The sequence below is a fragment of the Phaethon aethereus genome, assembly GCF_964289735.1.
Source record: "Phaethon aethereus genome assembly, chromosome: 5".
Classification (NCBI taxonomy): domain Eukaryota; kingdom Metazoa; phylum Chordata; class Aves; order Phaethontiformes; family Phaethontidae; genus Phaethon; species Phaethon aethereus.
Window position 1 is genome coordinate 31,615,560 of NC_138579.1, and position 15,843 is coordinate 31,631,402.

At 35.3% G+C, this 15,843-nt stretch overlaps 1 protein-coding gene across 2 annotated transcripts in view; it reads left to right on the plus strand.

Moving 5' to 3' along the window:
- STRN3 (striatin 3) overlaps positions 1-15,843 on the plus strand; it is a gene marked incomplete at both ends in the record, with an annotated part of 65,463 nt that overhangs the window by 43,838 nt on the left and 5,782 nt on the right. For both annotated transcript variants that reach the window (XM_082000509.1, XM_082000510.1), the window contains 4 exons: positions 5,066-5,199; positions 12,345-12,532; positions 12,653-12,700; positions 15,099-15,220. In XM_082000509.1, coding sequence (XP_081856635.1) covers positions 5,066-5,199; positions 12,345-12,532; positions 12,653-12,700; positions 15,099-15,220 — 492 coding nt within the window. The remainder of the gene's footprint in view (positions 1-5,065; positions 5,200-12,344; positions 12,533-12,652; positions 12,701-15,098; positions 15,221-15,843) is intronic.

Sequence of the window (15,843 nt, forward strand, 5' to 3'; positions counted from 1 at the left end):
AATTTCAGGATTATCTTAGGTAATGGAAGTTAGTGGCAAACTATTCTCTAAATAGTCCAAAATCTTGCATTCAGCTTAAGTTTTTTGTTTTAAAGGAATGATTTTGCTTGTATTAACTTTGAGATTAGAATACCATTATGTAAATTCTGTCCTCTATTTGGAACATACTCATTCAGAATACTCAGCTGAATTCAGATTTGGCTCCTTTATTAAGATCTTTGACCCAGAAGCCCTGGCATGGTATCAGCTATACCAGAAGTGGAAAGAATTTGCGTTATTAGTGATCCTGATAATGTGTTAGCTCTCCTATTCTTCCTTCACCCCTGCCCCCACAAATGCCTGTCACCAAAAATAGAAACTTTGCAGTGGGGTTTTTTCTTGCTCTCCCAAACCATTATTTTACAAAAGTGTTTGTCTTTCCACCTTCTCTTTTACTGCCTTCTTTTTCATCTTTGTTTTTATTTATGACTTAAATTTGATACTGGTTTATCTTTACCTGTGGAGTGCAATTGAAAAACCTACTGGTGAAGTTCCACTTGCTAAAACTTGTGGATATACATTTAGGTTGTATTTAGGTTTAGTATTTACATGCTTTAGGTTGCCTTTTAGCCTTGTTAAGGTATTAAAGGCATGCGATCCTACAGTTACAGTTCTCTCAGTCTTGTCTTAGGCCGTACGTGTTGTTCAAAGGAACACAGGTGTTCATTGTTAAAGGACAGGCCATGTAGCTGTTGTCCCTTTTAGAGACTTCACATGTAAAATAATATTGGACAAAACAAGCTTTCTGAAGAAATAGATGCTAAATTTGAATTTGATATGGACTGTCTTTTATTGCCTGGTTCCTGTAGCACAAACACTGTGCTACACTTCAAATAAAGACTGTCCACACTATTTTCAAATAAACTGTGCCTTCAGGATTGTATTTTCATGCTATTTAATGTGTTCATATGTTTTCAGCTTATCAGTGTAGTTTGAGCTTTATTCATTAAGAGTAGTAGTATGAATATCGTATTTGCTAATTGTGGTTTCTGTATAACTTTTAAACTTGAATATTAGAGTGTAAATTTTGCTGTTTGATGAGAAATTTTATCCTGAATAATGTGTCACTTTAAGGTTTTTTGTCTGTACTGTATGGTGCAAAGCTGCAAGCAAACAAGCTTGGTGTTGTCTTTGAAGTCCTTCTAGGTCTGTCATTTGTTAACATGGCCAAATACTTCAATATAATAAAATGCATATTTTGCTCAATTATTTATTGAGCTCTACTTTAAAAGCTAAAATTTTTGGAGACAAATTCAGGCTTTTCTGCTGGGACACGCTAGCGTATGCTGTTGAATGTTAGGAAGGCATAATCTTCTTGTGACTCTACATCAGGTTTATGCTACACTATGAAGTGTTGCAGTTCTGAGATAATGGTTGATAATTTTGTTTTCATATAGAGAGAAAAGTGTTATTAAGCTTACTTCTGTCTTTCTTGGGGGGAGGAGGGGGCTCAGGAGGAAAGTAAACTATGGTTCTAATTGGCTGGGAATATATCTTTTATACCTGTAAAAATGTGGGGTTTGGTTGGTTGTTTCTTCTATCTCCCCTCTCTTAAGTGCCTGGTTAAATATGATGACAAAATTTTTATGCCACAATTATACTTTATAGCTTTGTCCATAAGAAATTGGGGTTTCCATTTCACCATATTGCATCCTTTCAGAAATAGAATCAACTGCAACATGGTTCTCCATCCAATGTATTGTACAGAGAATTATAATTTCACATGTTGTTTTTTGTTTTTAAATATCTATAGGGGGTGTCATTCTACAGATTGACAAAAAAATAGCAGTAAAAGCTAATTGCTCAGGCACTGACTGCTGCTTTTGGTGCACCACGTATTAACTTCCTGGAAAACAAGATTAAGATGTCCCTGTCATGTAGTAATCAACAGCATATATGAACATACATATTTGATTAGAGATTAAAGCGGTTGCAGTCTGTCCAAATATTACTGCTTGATTTTCACTTAATTATGTGTCATGTCAACAACTTGAGGGTAAGAAGTGCTAGTTAGGATTGGCCTGACAAGTATTTAATCATTGCATTTTTTTTCACCTGGTTTTACCTACACAGAAACTCGTAGTATCACTTGATATTTATTGATTGCAAACACTGTTAAACATATATATTATGCTATGAGGATAATATTGTACTGTGTGTGTTAAAAAAAAAAACTTGGATTTTTTTAAAGATAAAAATAATTCAATAAGTAATTTATTTAACTATCATTTGCATATAAGTTGATGCATTGGTTTTGATATGCAGAGTTGGGGGTCTTTACTTTTAGTAGCTCTCATCACGCATCTTTCATTGTATTACTTTTCTGACTTTTCTTTTTATAAAAAACAGCTTGCAACCATTTTTTTAACTTCTTTGAGTATGTCTTTTAAAACAATAAAATGTGCAAACAAATTAAAATGTAGTTACACAACATATTATACATATTGGCAACTTCAGTATTGAGAAATATATTTCTAAAGTTTGGATAGCATTCATTTTGAAGTTTTAGATCAGGGATATTCATCTTTGCAAATAAAGCTTGATAAATTTATAATATAGACTCTTAATGTGGTAGTGCTTCATTTTTAGTGTAAAGCACATGAAAGTTGATCTGTTAAGGACAGGTGACATTAATTTCACAAAGAATTAATATGACAAGTTCAGAGGCTTATTTAAACCTTGTGGGCCTGTGCTAAAAATCAAATAGGATTCACACCATCACAACAGAGATGGAAAGTGTCCTCAAGTTTAAAATGAGCGTATTGCCTCCTATGTCCAGTGAGCAGCAGCTCTGTTCTATAATGACTTGGGAGGTTTGCCTTGTAAGTGGATACTTGTATTTGGGAGAGTGGGACCTTGTCAAGACAGTAGAACCAGTTTTGGCAATTCCAAATAAAAGTATTGGAGTCTTTCTGTGGGAGACAGAAAAAAAAGCAAAAAAAACCAACACCAAAACACCACAAAATCAACCAAACAATGATAGTGACAACAAAAATTAAAATACCACTCTGTTTCTTTTGTAGCCTTTATCATTTTTTTCTCCCACTCTTTTTTCTGTTAGAAAAGAACCAGGAAAAACTTGGTATCTGAAGTAATTGAGGGGCTCATTGTTACTCATTTGAGGATTTCACAATTTTGGTTTGCCCAGAGAATGTTTGTGATGATGTTTTATTTCATGCTTCATATAAAGTATTGTTTGTATCTCCTTTTATACTTAGCTTAGACACTTTCACTAAGAAATCAGTCCTTAGAAATTCTGATCTCATCTAATAAGCATGGATGACTGGATACTCCCTTAACCCGCCCAAAAACCAATAAGGGAAGTAGGTGGGAACATGGAAAACAATTAGGTGTTTTCTAGGAATATGGCTTTTTCTGCCATATGAGTGGTTTGGAATAGACTGTCAAATTGAGGGGTTTAGTAAAATATTAATGGAATTGAAAAGCTTATTCATAGAAGGGCATGGTAAGCTATTTTGGGCTGTTAATTTAATGTAATATTCTGATGAGTCAAGACCTTTGTATGGATTGTGAATGTTTTTAAAAGAGGTGATTGTGCATAATTAAAATACTATTGACTATTATGCAATTGTAGGAACAGCAGTCTTTATTCTTATGTAGATGATGTTCTTAGATTCTCACATACAGTTGTATTGCCTGTGCTAATAAGGTTACATTTTTTTAGTAGTACAGAAGTTCTCAAGCATTAGAATTTGTTTTATTGTGAGAAGTGATTTTTTTTTTGTTGTTGTTCTAAGTGATTTTTTTTGTTGTTGTTCTAGCTGGGCTGGCTCCTTTTTGTGTAGCCATTGCAATGATGCCAGGCATCTATAACTACACCCGGTCTTAGTTGCTTCAGTAACTTAGTTACTTCAGTTTCTTCAGCTAGAGTGGAACATAACTAGGTTACCGTTCAGATAGTGGTGATAGAGAATAGTGAAGATGCATGTTCAAAACAGGACTGTGTTGAGTATTAGTCGTCTTGTTTGGAATTATTTTTATAAGACAAAAACCAGGATGTGGATGTTTTTCAGATCTGGAAACTTTAGTTTCTCTGAGTTTCAAGGTGTTTCTGAGGGGACTAGAAACAAAGAGTGGTGTTAAAGTGAGACCATAACTCTCTATTCCAAATCAGTGAAATCCAAAAGTCAAGCAAGTTTAATTTTTAAAGATGTCAAACACAATTTAACATATTTTGCATACGTTTGCACTTAGCTAAAGTTCATGCATAGCTAAAGTTTTAAGTACTCTACCGAACAAGTGTCCCAATTTTTGCAGAAAGGAATAGTAAAGATACAGATAAGTAAAAGCAGCTTCTAAAATATACTAAAGTATTACAATGTTTAAGCCTTTATTCCTATTCCTTATTGCTAAATTGATATTTGTGGGTAGGAGGAGATGTTAAATTTTAATTTGGGGAAGGCACAGCTAGCTAAGATAAATATCAGTTGAGTGTATTTTAAATTAGAATGCAAAATCATGCTGAGAAAGTAAGAGAGGAAATAAATGAATAACAGATGTTTTAATTTTTTTAATCATCTGAAAAATCAAAGTAGAAGAGATGTTTTGCAGGAGGCCTTTAGCCTGAGAGATAAGAAGTACTTACACATGCAGGTAGAGGTATTTGATTAGTATAAAGCACAGAGACTTACTTAAATGGGTAGAAGGCACATAGCATGGTGTAGTGAATGAAATATTTAGCTGAGAATTTGGAGATCTGGGACATACATTTGATAATGCAATGTAAAGTAATGTCAGTCAAGTTACCTGTCAGTAGTATTGAACACCTCTGTAAAATAAATTGAAATTAAATGCCAAAGCATGATATAAGAATTGTGTATTTAATATGTGTGTATGTGTTTTCACATGTGTGCGTGTCATGCTCTCTTTTTTTAGTTGGGGCAGTATGTAGTATGTAAAAGTTCAGTTTTAAACTCTGCTTTGCTTTTAAGTGATGAATAATGCAGTTTTTCATCAGTTTGAATTATTACATTGAGACTTAAAGAAACTGTTTTGTTCTTCGTAGCTGAGCCAATAACGTTTCCACCTGGAGGAGGCAAGTCATTTATTATGGGTTCTGATGATGTGTTGTTAAGTGTTCTTGGCCTTGGAGACCTTGCAGACTTGACAGTAACAAATGATGCAGACTATAGTTATGATGTAAGTGCAATTTTATTTTAAAATTCTTTGTACAGTTTAATTTAATCAGTAATAGTTGGGTCCCCTCTCCCCCACCCTGAACACTATAGCTGCAGGGAACAGAGGTTTCATTAGCTGAAACTATTACTTGGGAGGAGGAGGGAGCAGTTTGTGAATGTGCTAAGTAATTTGGGTAATCAAATGAAGTGAGATGACTTGTTTGTTTTCCACTTAGATAATTTAATTCAGATGTTGTTACTGGGGGAATGTGTTATGACACAAAATACAGATTGACATCTTAACTTGAATTTGTTTGAACAAAAAAAAAGGCAGTTATACACTGACACGGAGTATTGAGAAGACACGGCATAAAACACAAATCTTGGTATTAACTTACTACTTTGCTCTCCCCTTTGTGTTTATGTGGTGTTAACAGCATAGACTATATATAGTTGTATATTTCAGATGTAGGCTGATGTATTTTAATTATAATCCAGAATGTTCTGACATTCCTTTGACCATATTCATTAAGCTATTAACAGTAGTGTTACATGAATTTTTCGTTTGCTAGTAACATTTGATGGCTGGTTAGGGAAGTGCTCAGGTAAGTCTTATGTATTGTACTGGATTAAATATTTTGTTACGGTTTTGGGTTGTGGTTTTTCTGGGTTTTTTTGTTACTGTTGTTGGTAAGGTACCTTTCTGCTTGTTTCTGTAACTTTTCAAGTTAGATACATGGTGTTTGTACTGGAAGCCATTACTAGGGATTGTATTAAAATCTTAAAATCTGTACAGTGAAGAAATTGTTTATAGCTTTTTACAGGGTCCAAAAATACTTGTGTGTGACTACACACCTTTTTTTAATCATAGTTGTCCTTCAGTTTTTCTAACTGGTAGGATTATTAATTGCTGTAATGAAGTAAGAGCTAATACTTACATTTCTCCATTATTGCAGGGTGTTATGTTACTTAGTTCTGTTTCCTGAATAACAAATGAAAATGTTAATTATCCATCCTTCTATTACTGGACTGTATGAAAATAAAAGAAAGAGCTTTATTTAGTATTTGGAATACTTTCTAAATCCATATAATGTATCGTCCTGTTCACGATAAAGATTAATCTTCAGGTTGTCTGTTGCATTTCAAATGACATAACACTTCTGGGAAATTAGATATCTTAAAGTAAGAGTTCAATTTCAGCTCTTTGCATCTTAACTTTCTCAGGATTTTGCCTTCTCTCTAGCTAAATCTCTTGTGTAACCTCATGTAAAATGTGTCTGACTTGAGGGTCATGTACAATTGTTTAGAAAATTACCACTTTTTTTAAAAAAAGTTGCAATGAAATCTATGAGCAAGTAGACTTCCAAGAAGTTTTTCAAGAGCTTCAATTGTAAATGCTTTAAGGCAGCTTAAATTTGAAACATCCAGAACTGGACGCTCCTAACTACTGCTACAAACTACTAGTACATTTCGCTGGGAATTATGAAGTTGAATAGTTGGGGGGTTTGTTTTGCACAGTGCTGTATTTATTTGATTGAATAACTTCTAAATGCTTCTGTCTGTATCTTCATCAAAGACTTAAGAAAATGCTAACTTGCATGAGTAAAAAATACTTATTTTAAAGCAGTTTAGAAACTTGTCAGTTGATTATTTCATTTTCTTTAAGTGTTATTCCCACTTTATTGACTGTAAATGTGAGGCATCAAAAACCTAAACGGTATACTCTCAGTTGTGAGATTAGATCACAAACTGGTTTTGCAGTTGCACTGTATTCTATGTCTGTCCTATTTCCAACTTCAGAACCTTGGAGTGTCAAGGTATGGTGGGTCACACTTGCCCTTCATTAAAGTAGTAAAGGTAATGTGACAACATCTGGCTCTTAAGGCACATGTTCATAACCACAGAATTTTCTGATTCTTTTAAAAATCTAAAATATTTGTTAAGCACCCTTCTTTCTTCTTCTTCCCACCAAAATCCCAAGTCAGCCTGTATGGACAATTAATGCATGGACTAATTAGTATGGTGATACTGTATTTTGCAAAGCTCCATTCTTGATTGGCTATTTTTAATGTAATGAGAATGATTATCAATCACAATTAATAGCATAAATTCCAGTGTCTGTACAACTCTAGTATTAGCAGAATAGTCTATATATCCGTTATAGATCATTATTATTTGTTGTTCTCCAATTAGCTCTCTATTGAGAATTCCTGTACATAGAAGGAACAAGAAGTTCCTGGGCTGAAATTATAGCAGTCTGGAATAACAGTGAGAAAAACATCACTGTTCTTGTACCTTTTCTTAGGCATTTTTGGTTGTTTTTAGCTACTGTCAGAGGCCAATGCTGAGCTAGAAGTATCTTAGATCAAAACAATGCAATCATTAATATGTTCTGATGCCATAACGGCAAATATATGCCATACTTCTTTCTATGCTAAAGAGATTGCAAGAATGTCTTTGTTAAAGACGGAATTTGTGACATCTCTTCAAGAACTCTAGCAGTGTAGGGAAGGTTGGTCTGTAGAGAATGGCCTGTGAGAGACTTGCAGAAGCAAGACTGGTTTTGAGGAAAATGTCATGCTTGACTGCAACATTGCAACTTTGCAATATATTATTCTCTTTTGTGAAGAGATTTGTGAAGGTTTTAAGGTGTCAGTGATCCTGTAGATGAAGATGATCTTACTGCTTCAGTGTAGCTGGATTTTCATAATTTTCTCATTGAGACCCTTCATGAGAGGCTCTTTAATTACAGGTTGGTTTGGAGGTGTGTGGGGAGAGGTTATCTCATGTGTTAATATCTGGCTGATACAGAAGACAAAAGATAGAAATAAACGTTTACTTTCTCACTGGATCATTCACCGAATAGGTATGAGAAGTGATTATCGTAATTGTCACTTGGTTTCCCTGCTTCCTATCCAGTCTTCCTTTCCCAGTGCTCATGGGGATTTTAAAGCATATCTGAAAAATACGTGGTGGCTTCCGGCTTCTTTGTGTGTTAGAAAAGATATCCTTGAGGTATGAAATAACACAAATGGAAAGGAATTTTTTTTTTATTTTAATTTAAGAAGAGAATCTCTGTCCTGTCATGGATCTGAAGAGACTGAAATTCAGATGCTATTAGTTCTCCATCACAGTGTTTCTTCAGGTTAAAAATTCCTTGATACTTCTTGATTTCTGAAGTTGTTTCTACATAACTGTGGATCTGCAGTGCAATAAGACCATGTCTTACCTTGTACCTGTAATACAGTACTTGTAGGACATCTTAATCACATGCCCCTATGAGCTTAGTTGAAGCCACCTCCTTTTCCAGTAAATCTCCAGATGACCAGATAATGTTAAGCTAAGTTAATGTGTAAGTTAACCAACAACAAAAAAAGCCAAACCCAAACCACTTAATATTCCTACTTGCATTTTGCTCCCAGTAGGTCCCTGCTCTTCAAATAGCTTGTGTGAGCCGTTATAGTGCATGAATAAATAAAGCCACAGCAGGGTTCCACTAGATTTCATGTATCACTCCTTGATGAGTGTTGTATTTTGGAAAGGAGAGGATATGTGAACAGGATGTGGATTAAGTTTTAAATATTAAAAATTTCAACTATAGCTGAAAATTTTTGCAAATGATTTAGTGCACCAGTTGTCCACAAGACTAGTCATCTTAAATGGTAGATACTGTCATATGGTAGAGTCATCTCAAGTCATGTCTTTTTCAATACCTAGTTCTTTATACTTATCTCAGTGTGTGTAGTTGTTTGTACCTGAGGGAGTAATATTGTTACCAAATCAAATGCTTCTATTTATATATTCTTGAATTCCATAGCTGCACAGGATGGTGATGGTTTTCTGCTGTAGGACTGGCTGCGAAACGGACAGTCCTCATTTATCAGAGCTTCTAAATTTGGAAATCTCCAATCAGTCACAGCACTTTCAAGAAAAAAAAGAGTTAAAATATCAAAAGACTCTTGACTACAGTTACTAATTATTGCTTTCTAATTCCTCTGTTTGCTGTAGGCGGGTAGTTGATTGAGATGGGGAAATACATGTCTCCTTAACTATGCTGTAAGGATTGTGTTGACTGCAGGGGCAAGAAAGAGCTTCCTTCCCTGGTGTCTTGTCTTTTCTTTTTTCTTTCCTTTTTTTTTTTTTTTCTTTTCTCTCCATTTCCCTTTGGGGAGTTTGGGTTTTCTTGTGGTTGGTTGGTTGTTTAGCTCAGGTGTAGTTTCTTTCAGTCTGGTTTGCTGGTGTTTTACAAAGGCAAAATGAATAGGTTGCCTGCCTGTGTTCCCGTACAGATAAACAAAACAAAGGCAAAAAGGAAGAGATTTTTATTAGGTTAGATTGAGTGAATAGTGTAAAACCGGCATTTCCAATTCTGATTGCTCCTCTAATCTATTTAGCAATTTCTTGTGGTATATGGTTTGTATGGTTTTATTTGCTATAAGTTTAAGGAGATTTTTGTGGTAAAGGTTTTTTAGGATATGTAAAGTGTTTTGTGTCTCCTGACCTAGACAGAGTTTTTGTTTGGGTGTTGGTGGGTGGTTTCAGGTGCTAGGTGGGAGGAACCACTACTCTTAGTTTTGGTAGACCCTGCTATTCTAAGCATCTGCTCTGTATCTGTTTGACAGGGGACTAGGATCAAGGATTCAGCTGATCCATCTTGGTCCTGTTTAGTAAAGTCCACCAAAGTTAAGGGAAAAAGGGAGAAGGAGCTAGTGAAGCTGTATGGCTCCATAGTCTTGTCTTCTTACAACGTTTTTTTATCATCTTAGAGGTTGCAAGGATCTCTTTTTAAAGATGTGTCGGTTGTTCTCTTGCAGATGTCAAGATTCGTTGGAAACATGGATGGGGGAAATAATTTTTTTAAAATTGGCTTATATATAACTAGATTTCTAGGAAGGCATACGTGGCATCTTCTAAAGGAATCAAGATCTTCAAGTCTGTTTTAAAAAATGAAGGCTTTAAAGCTATGCTTACGATAGGAAATTACCTTGTTTTTCATAACTTCTGTAAATCCTGTACCTTGTGTGTTAGCAGATTGATCTGAACTACTGAGAATGAAATTACCCATTGCAACAGCCATTTTAACAAAAAAGTTTTAATGAACTCTTTTCCTTTTTTTAAAAATAAGGACCACTGTATTCAGTCCTGGTTTTCTTGAATGACTCATCACAACTGTAATAGAAATCAGTGTGATGTGGATGCACTCACACCCAAAGAATCAAGGTCTTCTGTCTAATCTGGGACATGACAACATGTGCTAAAATTAACCATGGCTATTTCAAATGTTTGGCTTTAATTTCTCTAAGCCCCAGATCACCACAAGTGCATGAGGAAACATGACTTAGCCAGGTGGATGAATACATTACATAATGAGGATTAAAAATATAGAGGGATTCTCTTTGCTAGAAAGATACCTCCTTTCCCCCCCCCATCCATTTTAGATTCAGGGAGGTGAATACACAGTTTGAGCTGAAATCAATTAAGTTTAATGCAGAACTCCAGAATTCCACTCTGTTCCCTGAAACAAAAGATTATTCATTTTATGAAGCTTGTATATAATATGCAGCGTAGTGCTAAATAACTTAAATCTCAACAAAAATATTGCGATACTCTGTGTACTCTGAAGTAGGAAGATTGGAAACAAAATGCTTTCACATGAAATTATCAAATTATAAATATTTGTTGGATGCTATCTAAAAAAATAAAAATTCGGGTTACACATCTGGTATAACAAGTTTCTGTTGCTTGGTCTGAATTTGGCATAGCTTGCATTTATGCCAGAAATTTACATTAGTATAAGGGAAGAGCAAATGTCTGCACATCTGTAACTCAGAACACTAAATTTTATTGTTTGAGCTTGTCTATTTAATTTGATTACATAGAACCAAATTTAGTTTGAGTCCAGGATATAGACTTGGTCCAAGAATACTTATTACAGTATAGGTTACGTTATGATCTGATTTTTATTTTGAGTCCTGGCAGATGTAAGGTATTAAGATTTTTATTAGCTATGGGAGATTCTAATCTCTTAATAGTGTTGCTGAAAGTATCTTGGGATACTGAGAGAATCTGGCCTACAGTTGAGAGACATGCTTTACATTACATGGTGAATAGATAGCTTGTATGGCAGAGGGTAGGATTAGTTTCCATTCATTCGTAGTTTGCTAATTTTGATCATCTAACTAAAGTCAGTTTTCTAAACTCCCTTTATAATTACTTGAGAGGAAGAGAATTATTTGCAGATGGATATCTACTTGTGACAGAGGCTTAGGACAAGTGGGATGTAGTCTTTTAAGGGGCTATTCTCTGCATAATATAAACTGTAGTCAAAGTTCTGAATTAGTCTCTTGCAGTCACTAGAAGAGTTCGAGGTTTTCTGGTAACTTTTCTGAGTTACCTATAAATAATATTAAGCAGCTGTAATTCTTGTATTTTACCCTAATGATCTATAGGTTAAGAGTATGAATTGGATTTCACAATACATAAACGTAAGGTTTGTATATATTGCTTCAAATACTAACTAAGTTATAGTCTCACAAATATATTTAGAACTCATTAAAGACTTTTAAAATATTTATATGTAATGTTATATTTAAAAGCGTGACAAATGTGTATTCAAATTTGGATTTACCTATGTCTGTGTACATACCTTCAGGTGCCAGAAGTATTCAGGAATTATGTGTGTTTCCTGTCATTCTTGGTCAACTTACTCATCTGAGAAAGATCACTCACTGGGGACCTGAAGCTCATTTGTGTTGTGTTTAAGTGATAAATGAGCTTTTGGCACTTGTAATCTCTTCCTTGGGTGCAGAGAACATGATGAGCGATGAAACCTTTATCTTTCTTCAGGGAAGAAGAATTAAAGTATTACACAAAAGGATTAAAACAAGGTTTTGAAAATCAAGGCTTCTTGTCTGTGTATTCAGCATTGTACTCCATTCAACTCTGGGACAAAAGAAACTATTACAGTAGAAAGATTTGCAGACTACCTTGCATGCCAGAGAGGGAGTTACAGGTGCATATAGACAGATCAATAGATAAATGAAAACTTAAGATTGAACATGAATTAGCAGAATCAAAAATAGCATGTTTTCCTAAAATATGCAGAGATATATATTATACATATTTTTAAACCCAAGAGAAAATTACTCCTTTTCTTTTTTTTTTAAGCTGCCAGCGAATAAAGATGCCTTCCGAAAGACATGGAACCCTAAGTATACTCTACGCAGTCATTTTGATGGAGTGCGGGCATTAGCTTTTCATCCTGTAGAGCCTGTGCTGGTTACAGCCTCTGAGGACCATACTTTAAAACTCTGGAATTTGCAGAAAACGGTTCCTGCCAAAAAGCAAGTATACGTGTTTTTATAAAACACCAATTGTGTTTTAAATGCCTTTGAAATTGATTAAACTCTTAAATGGTTTCGGAGTTTTTCAGTAGAGATTTCATGTAGTGTAATAACTCTTCCTTTCTCTTTCAGGAGTGCCTCTTTAGATGTAGAACCCATCTACACATTTAGGGCCCACATGTAAGTGTTTGACATAATGCTTGATAAATATATTGTTGTTATCTCGTGGATTCCTGAGACACTTCAGTTCAAAAGCCACAAATGTATTCTATTCTTTCATCATATAGACAAGGTCTGTTATACTTCGTAAAAACAGGTAAATACTGAATCCCTGTCATGAATTACACAGACCATGATAAAACAGGAAGAACAGGAAGTGGCAAATGTGGGTAGTTACAATGGAAAGGAGAGATTGTAGAAGACTACTAATGAAATCACCTGAATGATGCCCATGTCTTGGACTGTGGATTTTATATATGTGAAGAAGATAAGGTAGAATTTATTAGTCTCACCTAGTATCTTCAGATCCAAGTCTGAGAAATTAAAAGTACAGATGCAATCATCAGGACCAAAAAAACCCTCCCATTGATTGTAGGTTCAGTGAGTGAAAAATCAGGAGATCAAGCAAGTGACTAGGAGGGTTCTGAATTTTTTGGGGGGCTTGAACAAGAATAAGAGATAAAATTTCATTGCCAGGATAGGCCAAAGTAGCAGATAGAGCTTGGTTATTAATTTGTACATGGGCTGGGGGAACTTGGAAATCGGTTGAGATAATTGTTTTAATCAAAAAGTTGATTAATACCCGAGTAAAATTCTGATAGCTACAGTTAGTTCTCTTGCAATGTCAACTCAGGCTTCCTCCTTTCCCATCTAAGATTTGCCTGTTTTGTGGACAGATAATGGTTCATTACACACCATAAGAAATATTCTTATTGCTGATTGCAATCCAGCCCAAGATCTTGGGAAAGCAGATTGCACAAACTAGTCTGAAACAAGGAGGGATCTTTCCTGTGACAAATGGTGCCAGTGAGCTAACCTGAATTAAACAATGTTAATAGAACTAGCATGTTGAGCTGGGACTTGTAAAACTCCTAGTGATTTTTCAGCTTGCATTAAGTGCTTTATTACTGCCTGAGTTTCAGTTGCTAATTTTGAATTCTGCTTCCTTCCAATAAGAAGGCAAGACAAAAATGCGCAGTCCGTAGCCAGTCACAGTAGTTTGAGTGTACTTTGCTTATATAACTAAAGATCCAGTCTCCAACCCAGTTAGCAGGTAAGCTTCACGAGAGCTCTTTGATAAGCATAGCAGTGGATAACACTTCCTGTGCTGGCCTCAACAACAACAAAAAAACCAAAAAAAAACCCCAAACAAACAACCAATGAACAAACAAAAAACAAACACACACACACCCTGCCCCAAAATTAGTAGTTTGTATTAGGAAATCTACCTATACCATTGTCAACCTCCTCCTTCCCTTAAGCCACTTACTTGATAGATCGTAATGTCTTTTTTTTTTTTTTTTGCACTTATTAGCTAATAAGTGTGAAACATTCTTCCCTAGGGATGAGTGACTAATTTGTCCTCATGGTTAACTACAAGTGTTCTTTTGAGTGATAGAGGGTCACAGACCATTTGAATTCTCCTTCAGATCTCTTTCTCCATCTAAATTTGGGCTATTATTTAGGGTTTTTTACTGAATAGTAGAAGGTCAGGTTTGGGGACGCTTTGATATAGAACTGGTCCCCCAACCTGTGACTTCCAATGAGACTGGTAACAAAGTAATTTTACTATTTTTCCACTCGGGTAGGCTTTGAGCAACACTCCCTTTCAGACCAGCTTTGTTCTTCACTTTGCCAAATACGTAGGTGGATTCAACCAATAGCCTTCCTTTTCACCATCTTCAAATAAGTAATTTTAGTTTGTTCATCTGCACTTGAACAACCTGTAAACTCCTTATAACCTGAGCATGGACTGTCAGATGAGCCAGGCATCTAATTTTGGGGATATGGTATTGCAGTACAATTAAAACCTGACTTAGTGTGTCCAAAGGATTAGACCTGCTGCTTCCTTTGGGCTACAGCTTGTGCTTGACTGATATCACAGCAAAACAGGTTCAGGAAGTTAAACCAGTCTAACCTTGGCCCAAAAGTGGTCTTTCTAGGATCATTTTTCTGAACCAGTTTACTGGAGCATAGGTTACTGTCAGTTCCTAAAATAGGATAAAAAAATGGCGGGGGGCTACAACCACCTCTTTCAGCACAGCTAGCTGTTAGATTGGCATAGAGGCACTGTAAAAACTCACTGTAGGTGTCATTACTGTTGCTTCTGAGAAATAAGGTGGTGGTCTTTGAATTGCTTAAATTTGGATAGTTTTGGTCAATGTTATGAATGTTTTAATACAGTTTGGTATCACTTGTTGACACTTTAAAAAGGCTTTAACAGAATTGTTTCTTTTGGAGTTTGAATTTTTTCAACTACTTAATGCAATCCAATTTTGTTTGGAAAGTAGATAGACAAATTTTCACTTCTATCCTGTAGGCAGTATCAATAGATTTCTTTTTCTCTGTCTCCCAATAGTGGACCTGTATTGTCACTGGCAATTAGTTCCAATGGAGAACAGTGTTTCAGTGGTGGTATTGATGCAACCATCCAGTGGTGGAACATGCCTAGCCCTAACGTGGATCCATATGATACCTATGGTAAGTACCTCTTAAAAGATAAACAACTCATAACCATTGTCTTCAACGTTAATTTTCTGCTTGATGCTAATATGTTTTCTAGAGGTTTTGTGAAATATAGCTGCTATTTATCAACTAAATTGTGTGTTTTCAACTTTTTCTGTGTGGTAAACATTAATTATTTCCACTTGCATTGGTGACATACTTTGTATGGTACTGTAATAAGAAGGCTGGCAATTTCTAAGGTTTCAACAGTAAAAAAAAAAATTAATCATGACACTTGCTTTTTAAGCAGCCTGCTTACTTTGACCCAAAAGTCCAAATTTTTGAATGATTATTTCTTCTGGTAGGAAGTTCTCAGAAAACTAAGATAAGAGTACTCAAATTCTACATCCTGTGTTTCTTATTTGCATCTGTTCCCATAACCTATGTCTCTGAAATAAAAGAGCTGATAACTGATTGGAAAACTGCGCATCACTCTCCTGCTATTGATGGCAATCAGCATTTTGTGTTTAGTGTAATTCTAAGGGTGCAGTTCCATGGTTGACTGAAGTTTGAATGGGACAAAGTCAGGATTTCTTCCTCTCTCCCTTGTGTCAATGTATGAGTGAGCTAATAGAACACTTGGGCTGCATAATCTGTGG